This window comes from Somniosus microcephalus, chromosome 7 (genome assembly GCF_052327205.1).
Source record: "Somniosus microcephalus isolate GS21.2 chromosome 7, FLI_Smic_1.0, whole genome shotgun sequence".
NCBI lineage: Eukaryota > Metazoa > Chordata > Chondrichthyes > Squaliformes > Somniosidae > Somniosus > Somniosus microcephalus.
In genome coordinates, this window is record NC_140993.1 from 240,060,119 (window position 1) to 240,081,699 (window position 21,581).

At 42.9% G+C, this 21,581-nt stretch overlaps 2 protein-coding genes across 5 annotated transcripts in view; one reads left to right on the forward strand and one right to left on the reverse strand.

Annotated features, from left to right (window-relative positions):
• LOC147115177 (fer-1-like protein 6) overlaps positions 1–21,581 on the forward strand; it is a 904,394-nt gene that overhangs the window by 147,207 nt on the left and 735,606 nt on the right. The gene's annotated exons all lie outside the window — the stretch shown is intronic.
• LOC147115178 (V-type proton ATPase subunit C 1-A-like) overlaps positions 1–21,581 on the reverse strand; it is a 241,258-nt gene that overhangs the window by 13,997 nt on the left and 205,680 nt on the right. For all 4 annotated transcript variants that reach the window (XM_085993504.1, XM_085993503.1, XM_085993505.1 and 1 more), the window contains 5 exons: positions 16,280–16,371; positions 15,728–15,826; positions 9,650–9,718; positions 7,690–7,782; positions 7,508–7,601 (listed from right to left, as the gene is read on the reverse strand). In XM_085993504.1, the coding sequence (XP_085849630.1) occupies positions 7,508–7,601; positions 7,690–7,782; positions 9,650–9,718; positions 15,728–15,826; positions 16,280–16,371 (447 nt within the window). The remainder of the gene's footprint in view (positions 1–7,507; positions 7,602–7,689; positions 7,783–9,649; positions 9,719–15,727; positions 15,827–16,279; positions 16,372–21,581) is intronic.

Here is a 21,581-nt window from a genome sequence, read left to right on the forward strand (position 1 = left end):
GAGGCATGGTGCTGATGATCATCGGGTATTTTTTATCATTTTCCCTCAACCAAAAATGAAGCACCCATTTAACTCAATCTATCCATATTAAATTCTGTACATACACCGTGCACTCATCATTCCTCACCATTTCTGTCATGCCTCTAGGTGGTATCTCAATACTTGCAATTTTAATTGCAATATTTTCTCTATTTTTTTTTAAGATCTTGCCACATTTCAGCCTCCTGCCTCCCCTCTAAAATTTGAAGTTTAATTGGATGCCTGCTTCTGGCTGGCTTCATCACCTGCAACTGGTGCCCCTAGGCTACTCTTTGCAAATGTGTTTTACTTTACATTTTTATATGAATATACATATTCCCAAGTTCTAGAAATACATATATTCCACACGAAATGAATATATTCCCTAGCTCCCAAATGCAATATAATTAGCAAGCCTCCCTTGCAGAGCTTCATTCTGCTCCCCGCTGTCTTCAGCTGACGAGGCTATCGCTGTCCATCTCTCCCACCCTCCATTGTCTGTCTGCCATAGCTACTCACATTCTGCACCAGTCACTGCTTCCTCACTGTGGCTGCTTTCTCGCACATTTCCAAGCCTAAATGCTCTCAGGGCCCGGATCGCACTTCTGCCCCTCCGAGTTCATGTTTGCCTCACCACAGCCTGCCGCTGCTAATAAATGCAATTAATAATCAACTGAACCTTATCAAGAAAGGATTTGTGGGCAAGTGTCCAAACCATTTGTCCTCATTTGCTTCCCTTTAACATTTAATTTAAATTATTGCAGCAATGGAACCATCTGGGGAAAGCTGAACTGATCAGCAAAAACTAATGGTGCCATGCTAACATGCAACACTTGCAGCTCAAAAGGAAGATGTGGCCGTTGTTTTCTAATTGTGAGAAATACAAACAGGGCAATATACATCATTCCTATGGTTCCTGGGCTATGTTGCTTTTTTTTAATTCCTGGCAACTTTAGTTTTCTTGAGGTAGAAAAAAATGGGGTGGGGTGGGGGAGGGAAGAGAAAACCAGGGGAGAAATGAGGAAATACAAGTGGAATTTGATGTAATGACATTCAAACTTCTGTGCCTTCTACTAGTAATACAGACCTTTTACATTTCATTGTTGCTTTTTTTTTTCAGGTTATAATTATTTAATGTTGTGATGTACTGGATAGCAATAATACAGACCACATCACATGCAGTTGAAAGGCACAAAGAACCAAAACAAGAGAGAGAGATTTGGGGAAACTATGCTGGTTGACATCCGTCAACATTTTGGTGAATTGGAATTTACAATACTAAAATTTTATTTCATTGAATTTCTCTCTTGAATCCTTTTAAGATGCAAGAATTTGTCAGTCAACCAGTTCATCAAGTCACACATTAAGCAGCTCTGCGGTGGACTTTGCCTGTACTCCACTAGGTTGCAAGCTATTGTCATGTTACTTTGCACCTATTTTAATATGAAATCAATTAATTTAAATATCCAATTAGTCCTAACACCTTACATCAACCAGCCACTTAAAAAACATATTCTTTTATTTAAAATTAACCCAAAAAAGTGACAATCCCACATAACTAATACTTGTTCAGTTAATCATATTGATTACCTCAAATACCCCACTAAATGTGAACCAATAAAAAACAAGTTCCATTCCCTAGAAAGAGCAGCAACCAACAATCACCAATATGCAAACCTAAAAATAACAATTAAACAAAATATAACTGGATACCCATAAACCTACAAATGGGCTGCTCCAAGTCGTTGCAGTTGATCTTTCAAGTATATGTTCTAAATTTGTTTATGGAATTCTTTAAAAAATCTAAGCGGTGTTCATGGAGTCAAGCTACTTTGCAGGTGATTTCTTTCATTACTGAAATCATTAAAATTGTTATTTCCAAGAAAAAACAAAAACTTGTATGTATATAGCAACTTTGATGTCATAAAGACATTTCAAAGTGCATTACAGCCAATTAATTACTTTTTAATTGTAGTCACTGTTGTTTTGTAGGCAAACACGACAACAATTTGCGCACAGCAAGGTCCCACAAACAGCAATGTGATTAATGGCCAGTTTTTCTGTTTTTGATGATGTTGGTTGACGGTTAAATGCTGGCCAGTATGAAGTCATTCCACCAAAACCCCCAGAAATCAAACATTCCACTTGCTTGAAGGATGCAATACGAAAAACACACTTAATCTAGAGAGAAATAAAAACAGCACCCATGGCATCCCTCCTGCAAGCAACACTTCATATTTGCCGCAACGTTTGTTACTCTGGTGATGCGGTTGTGTTCCATGATTTGACTTATAAGAACATAAGAACATAAGAAATAGGAGCAGGAGTAGGCCAATCGGCCCCTCGAGCCTGCTCCGCCATTCAATAAGATCATGGCTGATCTGATCCTAACCGCCAATCTATCACTGAACCATCTCCTGAATCTAACAGAATTAGACACACGAAATAGGAGCAGGATCAGGCTACACGGTCCCTGGGCCCGCTCCGCTACCCACAGGGCCATGTCCGATCCGAACCTAGACTCATGTCCAAATTCCTGCCCGTTCCCCGTAACCCTTAATTCCCTTTACTTCTAGGAAACTGTCTATTTCTGTTTTAAATTTATGTAATGATGTAGCTTCGACAGCTTTTTGGGGCAGCATATTCCATGGACCTACCACCCTCTGAGTGAAGTAGTTCCTCCTCATCTCAGTTTTGAAAGAGCAGCCCCTTATTCTAAGACTATGCCCCCTAGTTCTAGTTTCACCCATCATCGGGAACATCCTCCCCGCATCCACCCGATCCAACCCCTTCACAATCTTATATATCTCAATAAGATCGCCTCTCATTCTTCTGAACTCCAATGAGTAGAGTCCCAATCTACTCAACCTCTCCTCATATGTCCATCCCCTCATCCCCGGGATTAACCGAGTGAACCTTCTTTGTACTGACTCGAGAGCAAGTATGTCCTTTCTTAAGTATGGACACCAAAACTGTACGCAGTATTCCAGGTGCGGTCTCACCAATACCTTGTACAACTGAAGCAATACCTCCCTATTTTTATATTCTATCCCCCTAGCAATGAAAGCCAACATTCCATTGGCCTTCTTAATCACTTGCTGCACCTGCATACTAACCTTTTGAGTTTCGTGCACCAGGACCCCCAGATCCCTTTGTACTTCAGTACTTTCCAGTTTCTTGCCATTAAGATAATAACTTGCTCTACGATTTTTCCTGCCAAAGTGCATAACCTCACACTTTCCAGTATTGTATTCCATCTGCCAAATCTCTGCCCACTTACTTAGCCTGTCTATGTCCCCTTGCAGGTTTTTTATGTCCTCCTCACTCACTACTTTCCCTCCCATCTTAGTATCATCTGCAAACTTTGATATGTTACACTCGGTCCCTTCCTCCAAATCGTTAATATAGATTGTAAAGAGTTGGGGACCCAGCACTGACCCCTGCGGAACACCACTAGTTACTGATTGCCAGTCTGAGAACGAACCATTTATCCCAACTCTCTGCCTTCTGTTAGATAGCCAATCCTCTATCCATGCCAGAATATTACCCCCAATCCCGTGATTTTTTTTATCTTAAGCAATAATCTTTTGTGTGGCACCTTGTCAAATGCCTTTTGGAAGTCTAAATACACTACGTCCACTGGTTCCCCTTTATCCACCCTATATGTTACTTCCTCAAAGAACTCCAGCAAATTTGTCAAACATGACTTCCCCTTCATAAAACCATGCTGACTTTGTCCTATTAAATTATGATTATCCAAATGTCCTGTTACTGTCTCCTTAATAATGGACTCCAAAATTTTACCTACCACAGATGTTAGGCTAACCGGTCTATAGTTTCCAGCCTTCTGTCTACTGCCCTTTTTAAATAAGGGTGTTACATTAGCAGTTTTCCAGTCTGCCGGGACCTTTGCTGAGTCCAGGGAGTTTTGGAAAATTATCAATGCATCCACAACCCCTACCGCCACTTCCCTCAAGACCCTAGGATGTAAGCCATCAGGTCCAGGTGATTTATCCGCCTTGAGTCCCATTATTTTACCGAGTACCACTTCCTTAGTGATTTTGATCGTGTTTAGCTCCTCCCCCCCTTTAGCCCCCTGTTTGTCCAGTGTTGGGATATTCTTAGTGCCTTCTACTGTAAAGACTGATACAAAATATTCATTCAGTGTTTTTGCCATCTCCATATTTCCCACCATTAATTTCCCGGTCTCATCCTCTAAGGGACCAACATTTACTTTAGCCACCCTTTTTCTTTTTATATAACTATAAAAACTCTATCTGTTTTTATATTTTTTGCTCATTTACTTTCATAATCTATCTTCCCTTTCTTAATCAATCTTTTTGTTATTTTTTGCTGTCTTTTAAAGTTTTCCCAATCCTCTATCCTCCCACTAGATTTGCCTACCTTATATGCCCTTGTTTTTAGTCGAATACTAGCCTTAATTTCTTTACTTAGCCACGGATGGCTGTCTTTTCTTTTACACCCTTTTCTTCTCAGTGGAATATATATTTTTTGGAAGTTGTAAAATAACTCCTTAAATGTACACCACTGATCATGTATCGTCTTACCCTTTAATCTATTTTCCCAATCCACTCTACTCAATTCCGCTCTCATACCTTCATAGTCTCCTTTATTCAAGCTTAGCACGCTTGTTTGAGATCCAACCTTCTCACCCTCTAATTGAATATGGAATTCAACCATGTTATGGTCACTCATTCCAAGGGGATCCTTTACTAGGACATTTTTTATTAATCCTGTCTCGTTACACAGGACCAGATCTAAGGTTGCTTGCCCCCTGGTCGGTTCAGTTACATACTGCTCAAGAAACCCATCCCTAATACACTCAATGAACTCATCCTCAAGGCAGCCCTGCCCAATTTGATTTGTCCAATTAATATGATAGTTAAAATCCCCCATAATTATAGATGTTCCCTTATCACAAGCCTCAACTATTTCCTGATTGATACTCCGTCCCACAGAGTTGCAACTGTTCGGAGGCCTATAGACTACGCCCACTAGTGTTTTTTTCCCCTTATTATTCCTTACCTCCACCCAAACTGTTTCATTATCCTGATCTTTTGACCCAATATCATTTCTCTGTATTAGTGATTCCTTCCTTTATTAACATAGCCACCCCACCTCCCCTTCCTTCCTGCCTGTCCTTCTTGATCGTTAAATAACCTGGTACATTTAATTCCCAGGCATTGTCACCCTGCAGCCATGTTTCTGTAATGGCCACAAGATCATACCCATATGTAGTTATTTGTGCCATTAACTCGTCTATTTTGTTACGAATGCTACGTGCATTCAGATAGAGAACTTTCAAATATGTTTTGTGACACTTAGTTCCTGCTTTTGCCCTTTTTATTACTTTACCTTTTACTCCATACCTTCTGCCCCTTCCTGACACGCTCTGGTTTTTAATTTCCCCACTGCTACCTAAGTCTATGACCTTCTCTGTTGTCATTTTTATTATTTGCTCTCTAGGAACCTTCCCCCCCCCCCCCCAGTTAGTTTAAAGCCCTCTCTACAGCCCTAGTTATATGATCCGCCAGGACTCTAGCCCCAGCACTGGCCAAGTGAAGCCCATCCCAACGGAACAGCTCCCTCCTGCCCCAGTACTGGTGCCAGTGTCCCAGGAAGCAAAGCCCATTTCTCCCACACCAGTCTTTGAGCCACGCATTTAACTCTCAAATTTTATTTGTCCTAGCCAAATTCGCTCGTGGCTCAGGTAATAATCCAGAGATTATTACCCTTGAGGTTCTGTTTTTTAATTTGACCCTAGCTGCTCATACTCCTTTAACAGAACCGGCTTCCTAGTCCTATCTACGTCGTTTGCACCAACATGGACCACGACAACTGGATCCACCCCCTCCCACTGCAAGTTTCTTTCCAGCCCAGAGGAGATGTCCTTAACCCTGGCACCGAGTAGGCAACACAGCCTTCGGGACTCTCGCTCTCGGCTGCAAAGAACTCTATCTATCCCCCTAATACTATCCCCTACCACTACAACATTTCTATTTACTCCCCCCTCTTGAATGGCCCCCCGTTCCACGGTGCTGTGGCCAGGTTGCTCATCCTCCCTGCAGTCCCTGCTCCTGTCCCCACAGGGAGTAAGAACCTCAAACCTGTTGGTCAAGAGCAAGGGCTGCGGCTCCTCCAGCTCTACCTCCTGGATCCCCGTACCTGCCTCACTCGTAGTCACACCGTCCTGTCCCTGACCATGGGCTACATCTGAATTAATTAACTTCATAGGTGTGACCACCTCCTGATACACAGAGTCCAGGTACTTCTCCCCCTCCCTGATGTGTCGCAGTGTCTGAAGCTCAGACTCCAGCTCATCAACACGGAGCTGGAGTTCCTGTAGCAGCAGACACTTGTCACAGACGTAATCACTGTGAGCCTCAATGGGGTTCACCAGTTCCCACATCGCGCAACAGTAACACATCACCTGCTCCATTCTATGTAATTAATTAAATTTTTTATTGTTAGTTATGGACACCCTCTGCCCGATTTTAGATGCTAGTATCCCCTTTAATTAATTGGATTTAAATTAAATCAATCCCTCTAGTTACACCAGTTAAATGGTTTACCAACAGTCACTCTGCACCAGAAAGGCCTTATTAACTACAACCCACAGAGTTAAAGTTTGAAAAGAGCACCTAACACCCCACTTACCCAAACTCACAGCACTCTCTGATGACTCACACTTGGACTGGTCTTTTTATACTGTTTGTTTGTTTACAGCCAAATGAGTCACCCCTGCTGATTGGTTAGAAAGCTGGTTTCCACTGCCTGCTGTGCCAATTTACTCCTACTGCAGTGTAACCTTGTTTTACTGTTCTTAAACCAACAGAATCCCAAATATTTAACTTTTCCCCTTTACTTAAACTGCTTAAGTAATCTTATCAAGAATGATTTAAAGAGAAATAACAATTAAAGAACTCTCACACTTACCCAAACTCACAGCACTCTTTGATGACTCGCACTCATGGGCTTATGGGCTTCTCGGTGCTGCTCCCTCTATACCTAGACAATTGTCTGCAGGAGGGTAAATCACCAGGTCTGGGAGGCCATTGTTAAATTTAGTGTTTCAGTAGGCCAGAGCTTTAGTACAGTGTGGTCCGCCTACTTTGAAATTACTTGAATAGGGTGAGGTTCTATTGTAAATGTTTATTAGAGAGTAGCTACCTATTAGATTAGCAATGTCCTGGCAATTTTAATTAAGACACGACGATCCTCAAATTTCTTCACCTGATGTTAAATTACTAACTGCTCAAAACCAATCCAGTACAAGTAATAAGAATGCCACTTCATATTTTTTTGTTAAGTTTCTAAATGGTCATCAACCTACAGCACAGATTGTGCACTAAGTTGTATTGAATGACCAGTTACATGCTCATTCTGGGAGTACACTGCACATGAAGAGCATGACTTTTACAGCTGCATAGGCTGTGGCTTGTATCACAGTTTAGATTTGAATACATACAAACTGTTTCTTTTTGTCAGTTGAAAGTCGAGTCATTTCTTCTTTATCTGCTTTCAGCTCCTCTTCATTATACTGGAAATCCCGAACAATAAACCTGAATGGAAGGGAAGGAAAGAAAACTGAGTGCAACCATTTCTGAAATGCAGATCTCTAAAGGAAATTATTTGGAAAGAAATCCTTACTTGTTCTCCCTGGCCTTTAGTCGAAAGTCATCAACTGCCTTCCTGAACAACGTGACCGTGAACAAGCCACTATCGTTGTCATCACATATCAACCTTTCAGGAGGGGAAAAAAAAGTCTCTCATAAAAAATGGCACATCTAAAATCGTTATACATCATTGCTTAGATTTCGGAGGCCTGATATTTAAAGTACAAGAAGATTGTTATCCTGTTCACAAATGTACCCACTCTAAATGTAGGCTGAGCACTGAACTTGCAATGTTGTGGCTGGGTCTCACCCAATGTTCACTCACAGCATGTTAAGCACAAGTGACAGATATATTTTAAATATAAATCAGTTCTTTTTAATGCTAAAAAGCAGAGCAGTTCAATCCATATTGCATGCCTGACCAACGTACAAGATATTTATTTAAAAGTATGCCCAACATCTTCTCCCCTCTTCTTCTCTTGCCATCTTGTACACCACAGGTGAGCAAGGGACCTCACTCTTTTGAGAACACTGGAAAAGAATGCAAGAATGAGGCAGGTAACTTCTGCCCCAGTTCACCAAGACACGATACCCCGTCCAACTCTCGCCCTGTCAGCTAACACCCAGCCTCTGCAACATCTCCCCTTTGGAATGGCCACCGGAGTTCCAAACTTCACCATGTGAGGAATTATAAGCAACATAGAAAATTAGCAAAAGCTGACCAACAGCTTCAAAACAGCTGACATCGTAAGAACAGCCCTGATTATAAGCCTACAACATGTGAAAACAGGTAGTTACACAAGCTTTGTAACAGGTTGTAGGTATACCAAACATTCCTTCACTTGTGTTGGAGGAAAGTAAACTTAAGTACATGAAATGCTGAAGAAGGAAATGCTAAAGATATAAAATTGGTGCTAATGGGTCCGGGAGCATGCTCCGCTTGAAAATTTGACATTAAAAATGATGCATTCTGGTTAATTGTAAGTATTTGTATGTTTCACACAAAGATTTTTTAAACTGAATTACTAACATACCACCATTTTCTCAAAAGTCACTCTTCCACATAAATTCTAAGTAAATTTACTCATGACTGTACCCATCCAACTCTCCACGCTTTCAAAGGGGCACTTTCTCCTCCTCCAACCCTTCCAGTTCATAGTACTCTTCTCCCTTTTCCTCTCCCTCAATTCTTTTCTTCCTCCACCCCTTCTCCCCCCGCCAATTCAACCTGTGACTCTTCTCCCCCCTCCAACTCCGTATTCTTTCACCACTCCCCTCCCATTGAACCTGGCATGCTTTCTCTCTTCCCCCCCCCCCCTTAGTTCATGTCGGCACTCTGCCTCCTCCCCTTCCCAAAACACTGCTGAGCCTCTCCCCTCTTAGCCCCAGCCGAAGTTCCACTCCCAGGTTCTTACTCCCCTCCACCTCTCCCTTCCCTTTCCCATTCAGTTGACATCCATTTCCCTCCCTCCTGTCCCTGCAGCGCCACTCCTATAGAGTCCTGCTGCTAATTGAAAGGGTTCCAGCTGTTGCATACAGTAGATGATAATTCCTGCCTACAACATGCACCAGCTAGAATCCCTTCCATTAGCCGCAGGAGTCTCAAAGGAGTCTCACTGAGGGTAGAGGAATCCAGTCCAATGTGTGTTGAATGTTGTCAGCAAATACTGACCATCAGCATGAAACTCTCAGTTGGTATGCATGTATAGCAGTTAATTTAGTGCCCTATGTTACAGAATAGCATGTTCATATTAAAATGCTGCACTATTAGGCTGCTAAACTTAAGTATACCAGGAATCTCTATCATCGCTAACTGAAAGTTAAGTTAGTTCAGCCTTAAATTAAGCTTAGACCCAATAACTACACTGCTTCTAAATAGTTGGATTAAGCTGCTCCACACCAAAATAAAAGTCAGAGGTTAGAATGCATTGCACAGGTTTTCAGCTTATACTGGATAGAAAGATTACAGAAAATAGATCAAAGACCTCCCTTACTTGCTTGACCGTGGGACCACCATCTCCGCCAGAGTTTCATAAGTTTTCTCCCATTCAAGATAACTTGTTCTAAAGAAAAAAAGTGGTTGAATAATTATGCAATGGTTCAGGGGCCAGGGTGATATTTTCACATCCAATTGGTCATTTAACTGTAATCATTTTTAGTTATATGATGAAGTTATGTATGCCATGAAGTTGATGATTGCTGAAGACTATTTAGACTTCACAATGTATCCCTTTATAGTTTGTCCATTACTACTTGCGGATACCAATTTTCTAATTGTGATGGCCTAAAGCACTGAAACAAAAAAAGTACCTGCTCGCCACAACTACTTTAATCTGCAATCAAATGGTTGCTTTTACTATTTTCTAAATTATACTAAAATACAAAAGCATCTTACTCAACATGTCATCCTGTACCCAATTCAAAATTGCTGGACATCAACACTAGATGACTTTAATGACGGTAAAATAAACACCAAAATGCATAATTATGAGAGTACGGCACTTGTGCTCATGCAACAAGTTTCTAATTTTCTGTTGATGCATTCGTGAATAGGTGGGAAAACACTTTTCTAACAAATTAGCAAGTACTAGTTTACGAGAGCATGCACCACTTCTTTTTCTTCAGCAGTCCCTCGGAACTGAGGATGACTTGCTTCCAGACTAAAAATGAGTTCTCAGGTGACTGATGAGTCCAATGCGGGACCTGCAGTCTCTGTCACAGGTGGGGCAGACGGTGGTTGAAGGGGCGCTTGGGTTGACGTGCGCTCCTTCCGCTTGCTCCCGGCGAAGAGACTCGAGGTGTTCGGCACCTTCCCGGATGCTTCTCCTCCACTTTGTGCAGTCTTGGGCCAGGGATTCCTAGGTGTCGGTGGGGATGTTTCACTTTTTCAAGGAGGCTTTGAGAGTGTCCTTGAAGCATTTCCTCTGCCCACCTGGGGCTCTCTTGCCGAGTAGAGCGCTCGTTTTGGGAGTTTCCTATCGAGCATGTGGACAATGTGGCCCGTCCATTGGAGCTGATCGCGCGTGGTCAAAGCTTCGATGCTGGGGATGTTGGCCTGAGTGAGAACATGCACTAACAGATGCAGTTTTACCATTGCACTGCATTATTGGTGAAACATCACAAAAATTTGAAAAATGCCACTTTTTTTTTATTCGTTCCTGGGATGTGGGTATCACTGGCAAGGCCAGCATTTATTGCCCATCCCTAATTGCCCTTGAGAAGGTGGTGGTGAACCGCCTTCTTGAACTGCTGCAACCGTGTGGTTCTTCTAGATGGTAGAGGTCGTGGGTTGGGAGGTGCTGTCAAAGAAGCCTTGGCGAGTTACTGCAGTGCATCTTGCAGATGGTACACACTGCAGCCACGGTGCACTGGTGGCGGAGGGAGTGAATGTTTAAGGTGGTGGATGTGGTGCCAATCAAGCGGGCTGCTTTGTCCTGAATGGTGTCGAGCTTCTTGAGTGTTGTTGGAGCTGCACTCATCCAGGCAAGTGGAGAGTATTCCATCACTCTCCTGACCTGTGCCTTGTAGATGGTGGAAAGGCTTTTGGGAGTCAGGAGGGGAGACACTCACCACAGAATACCCAGCCTCTGACCTGCTCTTGTAGCCACAATATTTATGTGGCTGGTCCAGTTAAGTTTCTGGTCAATGGGGACCCACAGGATGTTGATGTTGGGGGATTCGGCGATGGTAATGCCGTTAAAATTCAAGGAGCGGGATTAGACGCTCCCTTGTTGGAGATAGTCATTGCCTGGCACGTATGTTACTTGCTACTTATCAGCCCATGCCTGAATGTCATCCAGGTCTTGCTGCATGCAGGCATAGACTGCTTCATTATCTGTGGAGTTGCGAATGGCACTGAACACTGTGCAATCATCAGCAAACAACCCCACTTCTGACCTTATGATGGAGGGAAGGTCATTGATGAAACAGCTGAAGATGGTTGGACCTAGGACACTGCTGAGGAACTCCTGCAGCGATGTCCTGGGGCTGAGATGATTGGCCTCCAACAACCACAACCATCTTCCTTTGTGCTAGGTATGACTCCAGCCAGTGGAGCGTTTTCCCCAATTCCCACTGACTTCAATTTTACTAGGGTTCCTTGATGCCACACTCGGTCAAATGCTGCCTTGATGTCAAGGGCAGTCACTCTCATCTCACCTCTGGAATTCTGCTCTTTTGTCCCTGTTTGGACCAAGGCTGTAATGAGGTCTGGACCCGAGTGGTCCTGGCAGAACCCAAACTGAGCATCGGTGAGCAGGTTATTGATGAGGAAGTGCTGCTTGATAGCACTGTCGATGACACCTTCCATCACTTTGCTGATAATTGAGAGTAGACTGATGGGGCGGTAATTGGCCGGATTGGATTTGTCCTGTTTTTTGTGGACAGGACATACCTGGGCAGTTTTCCACATTGTCGGGTAGATGCCAGTGTTGTAGCTGTACTTGAACAGCTTGACTAGAGGCACGGCTAGTTCTGGAGCACAAGTTTTCAGCACGACAACCAGGATATTGTCGGGGCTCATAGCCTTTGCTGTATCCAGTGCACTCATCCATTTCTTGAGATCACATAATACTATCTTAAAATTTCTAAACCAAGGTAGGGCCATTTTGCCTTAATTATAGTTTGAGAGCAGTTGGGATTGCACAATGCCCTATTTTCAGGGCCAGGCATGGCACAAGATTAGATGGAACACGCTAGATATTGCTGCCTTCATTGTGACTGACCCTGAAAGAAGCCTCCAGCAAAACTGGTTTAACCGAGAATCTACCCAATCTGAAATAATGACTAAAGATATAGGAAGTTAACCTTTGGAATGTTTACCTTATGCAAAACTCAAACAGCCTGCCCCCTACATGCAGGTTCATATCTAGGTGCCTGAAAATTCAATCCTGATTACAATTTAGGACAAGCAAGTATAGACAGTAGTCACTATTCTTGGCTACAGAGATGAGAATTCAAAAGGTGCAGGAAAAAAAACTAAATTATAATAGGGAAGTAACAGACTTGTAAGGCCCAAGAATAACTTATTAGCTCCCTTCAATATAGTTCGACCTTGTGGTAAAGTTCAGGTTAGTAAATGTGGGATCAATATACTGTATATATGCACTGAACTATAAATTGTACCCTTCAACTATTGCTCTGCCTTATGAAGCATCAAACGTTGAATGGCAAGTCTAATGTTATTTTTGCAATTCCACTTTCAAACACTGGATGGAACCAGAAACACCACATTCTGACATTTAATGATAAAACTCCAGGAAAAGCACTTGGAAAATATTCAGGAGGTTTGTATTGTTACAAGATTTCAACTTCTGGTCTACCCAGAAGTCAACAAAACAACACTAATTGTTATAATAGTGACTATAATGGATAATTGAATGGACATCAAAGAATCATGCAGCACAGGAGGCCCTTCAGCTCTGTGCCGACTCTCAAAGAGCTACCAATTAGTCCCATTCCCCTGCTCTTGCCCCATATCCCTGCAATTTTTACTTTTTAAACATATGTCCAATTCCCTCTTAAAAGTTACTATTGAGTCTGATTCCACCACCCTTTCAGGCAGTGCTTTCCAGATCATAACTCAGTGAAAAAATCTCATCTTGCCCCCCTGGCATTTTTTGCCAATTATCTTAAATCTGTGTCCTCTCGTTACCGATCCTCCTGCCAGTAGAAAATGTTTGTCCCTATTTACCCTATCAAAACTACTCAATTTTGAACACCTAGAATCAGAGAAATTTACAGCACAGAAGGGGGCCATTTGGCCCATCGTGTCTGTGCCGGCCGAAAGAGCTATCCAACCTGATCCCACTTTCCAGCTCTTGGTCCGTAGCCTTGTAGTTACCGCACTTCAAGTGCATATCCAAGTGCTTTTTAAGTGCAATGAGGGTTTCTGCCTCTACCACCCACTCAGGCAGTGAGTTCCAGACCCCCACCACCCTCTGGGTTCTCCTCAACTCCCCTCTAATCCTTCTACGAATTACTTTTAATCTACGCCCCCTGGTTATTGACCTCTCTGCTAAGGGAAATAGGTCCTTCCTATCCACTCTATCTCGGCCCCTCAATTTTATACACCGCAGTCAAGTCTCCCCTCAGCCTCCTCTGTTCCAAAGAAAACTACCCCAGCCTATCCAATCTTTCCTCATAGCTAAAATTCTCCAGTCCTTGCAACATCTCTAGTGCAATCACATCTTTCCTGTAATGTGGTGACCAGAACTGTATGCTGTACTCTAGCTGAGGCCTAACTAGTGTTTTATGCAGTTGAATAACCTTCCTGCTCTTATATTCTATGGCTCGGCTAATAAAGGAAAATATCCCATATGCCTTCTTAACCACCTTATCTACCCAACCTGCTACCTTCAGGGATCTGTGGACATGCACTCCAAAGTCCCTCTGTTCCTCAATAACAGAAAATGCTGGAAAAACTCAGCAGGCCAGGCAACATCCGTGGAGAGAAAATAGAGTCAATGTTTTGGGTCAAACCCTTTGTCAAGACTGGAAATGCACAGGAAATGAAATAGATTAAAAGGCCAGGCTGGGAGAGAACAAAAGAGAAGTGAAGAGACATTAAGAGGTATTCAAAACGAGACGAGATGGTGATAGGACTAGTGGAGACAAAAGACGGCTCTAGATTAGGTGTGAAATGCGCTGGCAGAATGAGAGACAGCTGCCATGTGGGAGAGAAAAAAAAAGTGTGGGGGGGGGGGGGGGAGAAAGAGGGCCAAAACAAAGGTGTGGATAAAAAAAAGTAAAAATGTAATGGGGGCTGAGGTTATGATCTGAAATTGTTGAACTCAATACGGAGTCCAGAAGGCTGTAAAGTGCCTTATCGGAAGATGAGGTGCTGTGCCTCGAGTTTACGCTGAGCTTCCGTGGAACAATGCAAGAGCCCGAGTACAGTGAGGTCTGAGTGGGAATGAGGCGGTGAATTAAAATGACAGGTGACCGGAAGCTCAGGGTCACCCTTACGGACTGAACGGAGGTGTTCCGCAAAGCAGTCACCCAATCTGCGTTTGGTCTCCCCAATGTAGAGGAGACCGCATCGTGAGCAGCGAATACAGTATACTAGATTGCAAGAAGTACAAGTAAATCGCTGTTTCACCTTGAAGGGGTGTTGGGGCCCTGGACAGTGGGAAGGTATAAGGGCAGGTGTTGCATCTCCTGCGCTTGCACGGGAAGGTGCCGGGCGAAGGGGAAGGGGTGCTGGGGGTGATAGAGGAGTGGACTAGGGTGTCGCGGAAGGAGCGGTCTCTACGGAATGCTGAAAGTCGAGGGGAGGGGAAGATGCGTTTGGTGGTGGGATCACTTTGGAGGTGGCGGAAAATGATCCGTTGAATGCGGAGGCTGGTGGGGTGAAAGGTGAGGACAAGGGGAACCCTATCGTGGTTCCGGGAGGGAGGGGCAGGGGTGAGGGCAGAAGTGCGGGAGATAAAATGGACACGGTCGAGGGCTGTGTCAGCTGAGTTTTTCCAGCATTTTCTGTTGTTATTTCGGATTTCCAGCATCTGCAGCATTTTGCTATCGTCCCTCTGTTCCTCTACACTTCTCAGTATCCTACCATTTATTGTGTATTCCCTTGCCTTTTTAGCCCTCCCCAAATGCATTGCCTCTATTAAATCTCCCCTTAACCTTCTTTGCTCCAAGAGAACAATCCCAGCTTCGCTAGTCTCTCTACACACCTGAATTCCCTCATCCCTGGCACCATTCCAGGAAATTTCCTCTGCACCCTCTCCAAGGCATTGACATGCTTGTAATAATATGGAGGATAATGAACTTTAAAGTAAAACACTTAACAGCCATATCACCTTGTCCTGTCACCTTCAAAGATTTGTGTATGTGAACCCCCAGGTCTCTGTTCCTGCACCCTGCTTTAAAATGTCACCATTTAGTTTAGTTTTTCCTCAGTTTTCCTTCCAAAATGCATCTCTTCACATTTCATCTGATTTTTCTTAGAACTTTCAGCTTTTACCATCAATATTTGGGTTTTTTCATATTAACCAGCCATGTTGAACTAGTACACAATTTTTAAACTTTTGACAACTTTTTTAAAAAAACAATTAAAAAAAGTTTCTTACTTCGGCACAACTACCAACAAAGTAACAAGATATTCAGAGTCCATTACAAAGTCTTCCTTCTTCACAATATCAGCAAGGCTTCTCGTCATCAAACTTCCCCTACAAATGACCATACAAACCAATTATCAGCACAAGGTAAATACTGCAGTTCTCCTGGGGAAAATAATATATCATTAATACTTACAAGCGCTTCGAAAGGACACAATAATGGTCGAGGCCAAGGATGAAGAATTAATTCTCAAAAGGTTACATTTACATTTCCTAATTCGAATGGACAAGAAATAGGCTACAAATGGGAATAACCACTTAATCCCAAAGTGGTCCCACCATAACTTCCAACATTCCCATCATTGAAGCAACTGTAAACCCCAGTGACTGTAAAATGACTATTTGAGGTATCTAACTTCTTAAGCTGGGGATGTGGCATAAAAAGGGAGAACAAAAGAGCAAGAGGTAAAAATACTTATACTTCTAACTTTACAGTAATTGTAAAGCAGATTAAATGCAAGGCAATTCAATTTAAATTATGATACACATGAAAAAATAACTTACACATTCTTCCTCTCTAGATTCTGTAAGTTTCCTTTCAGATTGTTGTATGCTGATGCTCTTGCTTTTAGATCATTGTCAATCTGTGATACTTGCTGCAAATTTCCAAACAGCATATAATAGTTAATGGATCTTTCAAATGGCCCAGGAACAGTGTGCAAGTAAAAATAAGTGAAAACCTTCTGTAGCATTTGGAAATCAAATATATGCTAAAATTCAGTGTAAATTGAAACTATCCCCTTTTCACAGACAACCAGTATCCCAGCAGTCGATTACTTATTTAAAACTTCTCTGCAAAAGTTATAAATGAACTAGGGCCTACCTAGCACATTCGCAAAAGAATGAATGTCGAAATCAGCAAGAATTATGGCCTGAGCATATGTAAAAGGACAAAAAAAGGCCATTCACCCCATCAGCACTGAATCTTCCAGTGCAGCTTGCGTATTAACATCCAACTGCATTTTGAATGCCGTTCTGTTTGTCTCTACTATATACTTACAATGTATGCTACTTTGGGTCCCTGACAACCATGTGTGCGGGAAGTGTATCCAGCTGCAGCTACTGGCAGACCGCATTGCGGTGTTGGAGCTGCGAATGGATACATACTGGAGCATTTGCGATGCTGAGGACATCGTGGATAGCACGTTTAGGGAGTTGGTCACACCGCAGGTAAAGGCTGCACAGGCAGGACGGGAATGGGTGACCGTCAGGCAGAGTAGTAGGTGCAAACAGATATACCGCTTTGGATATTGTTGGAGGAGATGGCTTAACAGGGGAAGGCAGCAGCAGCCAACTTCCTGGCACCATGGGTGGCTCTGCTGCACATGACGGGAGGAGAAAAAGCGGGAGAGCTATATTGATGGGGGATTCTATTGTAAGGGGAATAGATAGGCATTTCTGCGGCCGCAAACGAGACTCCAGGATGGTATGTTACCTCCCTGGTGCAAGGGTCAAGGATGTCTCGGAGCGGCTGCAGGGCATTCTGAAGGGGGAGGGAGGGTGAACAGCCAGTTGTCGTGGTGCATATAGGTACCAACGATATAGGTAAAAAACGGGATGAGGTCCTAAAAGCTGAATATAGGGAGTTAGGAGGCAAATTTAAAAAATAGGACCTCAAAAAGGTAGTAATCTCAGGATTGCTACCAGTGCCACGTGCTAGTCAGAGTAGAAATAGAAGGATATTGCAGATGAATACGTGGCTAGAGGAATGATGCAAGGGGGAGGGATTCAAATTCCTGGGATATTGGAACCGGTTCTGGGGGAGGTGGGACCAGTACAAACTGGGCGGTTTGCACCTGGGCAGGACCGGGACCGATATCCGAGGAGGAGTGTTTGCTAGTGCTGTTGGGGAGGGTTTAAACTAAAATGGCAGGGGGTTGGGAACCTGTGCAGGGAGACAGGGGAAAGGGGAGCAAGAATAGAAGCAAAAGACAGGAAGGAGAAAAGCAAAAGTGGAAGGCAGAAAATCAAGGGTGTAAATCAATCAGGACCACAGTAAATAATGATTCTAAAAGGACTAAGTCTTAAAAAAAGACGCCTGAAGGATTTGTGTCTTAATGCAAGGAGCATTCGTAATAAGGTGGATGAATTAGCTGCGCAAATAGATGTAAACGGATGAGATATAATTGGGATTACAGAGACATGGCTCCAGGGTGACCAAGGCTGGGAATTCAACATCCAGGGGTATTCAATACTCAGGAAGGACAGGCAAAAAGCAAAAGGAAGTGGGGTAGCATTGCTGGTTAAAGAGATTAACAATAGTAAGGAAGGATATTAGCTCTGATGATGTGGAATCTGTATGGGTAGAGCTGAGAAATACCAAGGGGCAGAAAACGTTAGTGGGAGTTATATACAGATCCCCAAACAGTAATGTGGAGGTTGGGGATGGCATTAAACGGGAAATTAGAGACGCGTGCAATAAGGGCACAGCAGTTGTCATGGGTGACTTTAATCTACATATACATTGGGCTAACTAAATTAGTAACAATACCGTGGAGGAGGAATTCCTAGAGTGTATACAGGATGGTTTCCTGGACCAATATGTCAAGGAACCAACTAGAGATCAGGCCATCTTAGACTGGGTATTATGTAATGAAAAAGGATTAATTAGCAATCTTGTTGTGCGCGGCCCCTTGGGGAGGAGCGATCATAATATGATCAAATTCTTCATTAAAATGGAGAGTGAAGTAGTTGACTCAGAGTCTAGGGTCCTGAATTTAAATAAAGGAAACTACGATGGTATGAGGTGCGACTAGGCTAAGATGGATTGGGGAACGTTACTTAAAGGGTTGATGGTGGATAGGCAATGGCAAACATTTAAAGATCGCATGGATGAACTACAGAATTTGTTCATCCCTGTTTGGCAAAAAAATAAAACAAAAAAGGTGACTCAACTGTGGCTAACAAGGGAATTTAGGAATAGCATAAGATCCAAGGCGAGGACATATAAATTGGCCAGAAAAAGCAGCAAACCTGAGGATTGGGAGCAGTTTAGGATTCAGCAAAGGAGGACAAAGGGATTAATTAAGAGGGGGAAAATAGAGTAAGAGAGTAAGCTTTCAGGGAACATAAAAACTGACTGTAAAAGCTTCTATAGACATGTAAAGAGAAAAAGATTGGTGAAGTCAAGCGTAGGTCCCTTGCAGTCAGAATCAGGGGAATTTATAATGGGGAACAAAGAAATGGCAGAACAATGAAACACATGCTTTGGTTCTGTCTTCAGAAAGGAGGACACAAAGAACCTCCCAGAGATATCGGGGAACATAGGGTCTAATGAGAGGGAGGAACTGAAAGAAATCAGTATTTGTAGGGAAATGGACAGGATTGAAGGCCGATAAATCCCCAGGGCCTGATAATCTATATCCTAGGGTACTTAAGGAAGTGGCCCTAGAAATAGTAGATGCATTGCTGGTCATCTTCCAAAATTCTATAGACTCGAACAGTTCCCATAGATTGGAGGGTAGCTAATGTAACCCCACTATTTAAAAAAAGGTGGTAGAGAGAAAACAGGGAATTATAGACCGGTTAGCCTGACATCAGTAGTGGGGAAATGCTAGAGTCCATTATGAAAGATGTAATAGCAGAGCACTTGGAAAACAGCGACAGGATCGGACAAAGTCAACATGAATTTACAAAAGGTAAATCATGCTTGACTAATCTACTGGAATTTTTTGAGGGTGTGACTGGTAGAATAGATAAGGGAGAACCAGTGGATGTGGTGTATTTGGACTTTCAGAAGGCTTTCGATAAGGTCCCGCAAAGTTAAAGCGCATGGGATTGGGGGTAAGGTACTGACTTGGATAGAGAACTGGTTGGCAGACAGGAAGCAAAGAGTTGGAATAAACAGGTCTTTTTCTGAGTGGCAGGCAGTGACTAGTGTGGTACCGCAGGGATCGGTGCTAGGACCCCAGCTAGTCACAATATATATTAATGATCTAGTTGAAGGAACTGGATGTAATATCTCCAAGTTTGCAGGTGACACAAAGCTGGGTGGGCGTGTTTGCGGTGAGGAGGATGCAGAGAAACTCCAATGTGATTTGGACAGATTGGGTGATTATACTGCATCTGCCATGCATCTGCCCAATGTGGATAAATGCAAGGTTATATACTTTGGTGGCAAAAACAGGAAGGCAGATTATTATCTGAACAGCAACAGATTGGGAAGGATGTTCTTGCCATGGAGAGAGTGCAGCGAAGATTCACCAGACTGATACGTGGGATGGCAGGAATGAAGTATGAAGAGAGATTGGGTCGATTAGGCTTATATTCGCTAGAGTTTAGAAGAATGAGAGGGGATCTCATTGAAGCTTATAAAATTCTAACAGGACTAGACAGACTAGATGCAGGATGTATGTTCCCGATGGCGGGAGAGTCCAGAACCAGGGGTCACAGGCTAAGGGTAAGGGGTAAGTCATAAGCCATTTAGGACTGAGATGAGGAGGAATTTCTTCACCCAGAGTGTGGTGAACCTGTGGAATTCTCTACCACAGAAGGCAGTTGAGGCCAATTCATTGAATATATTCAAGAAGGAGTTAGATATATTTCTTAAGGCTAAAGGGATCAAGGGATATGGGGAGAAAGCAGAGACAGGGTACTGAATTTGGACGATCAGCCATGATCTCATTAAATGGCAGAGCAGGCTCGAGGGGCCAAATGGCCTACTCCTGCTCCTATCTTCTATGTTTCTAAAACAGTGCTCAGTGCTTTACATAAGTGGCCAGTTATACCAAGCTATTGTATAACATACTGTTGAGCAATAAAATCTATCATATAGCAAAACACAATGAAAATTTGATTCAGAAGTGTTGTCTTGTGGGAGAAAGTAGGTTTCAAAACACTTCTGGAGCTCGATATTTCACTCCATCCTAAATCTAATGGAAAGAATCCAAGACTCTAACATTCAGTACCAAGCAGAGCATACAATGGTATCCATTCAGTACTGAACATTCCCATTTCAGACCATTCGAATAAATAACAAAACTTGAAAGCAATCCTTGGGATGATCCGCCAGAACCAGTTAGCTGACCAGGCCAGAGACGACCTAACCACCTTCACCTCAATCTTATTCCTTTAACAGAAAGACTCGAAGTATTAAGTACCATCAAGTGGGAGATCATTGCAGGGAGCTCAGAAATGTTGCCACTACTGTCCCTTTCACCTCCTCTGTAGTAACTCCGAGGCTGTCATCAATCATTGCTGCTTGGAAGATTAACCAGCAATTGCTCCTGAAGTTTCAGGTAAAGAATCCACACTCCCACTGCTACTTGGAAATGGTAGAGAGAGTTGATGCTAAATTTTATGTTGCAGAATAGCATCTGTACCCAACTGTTATGACCATGCCATTGACTGGTGCCAATGACATGCAACCCACTGCTTCCAAGAACATTACATCTGCATCAGCCACTGCTATCAAGGGTTCTTTGGCAAATTTACAGAATAAAAGCTCTATTCATACCAAACTAAACTTCAACTCTACCATAGTTGGGAATGTGGGCATGACAAAAAAAAAATGTAGCAAGCTCTAAACAGTAGCTTTCTGGTTCTCGGCAAACCATTTTAAAATCACCATTATCAACAAGTTGACAGTCCATAAAACACAAACAATTGTTCTATTTTCCTGTACGTCACTGCTACCCTGCATTTTGGCAGAAGGAACAGGGAGAGGCAATATACACTTGATGACACAGTTTTAAAGAGTGTGCAGGGACAGAGGGACCTGGGAGTTAATGTGCATAGGTCCCTAAAGGTGGCAGGATATACTGAGAGAGTGGTTAGCAAAGCTTATGGGATCTTGGGCTTCATAAAT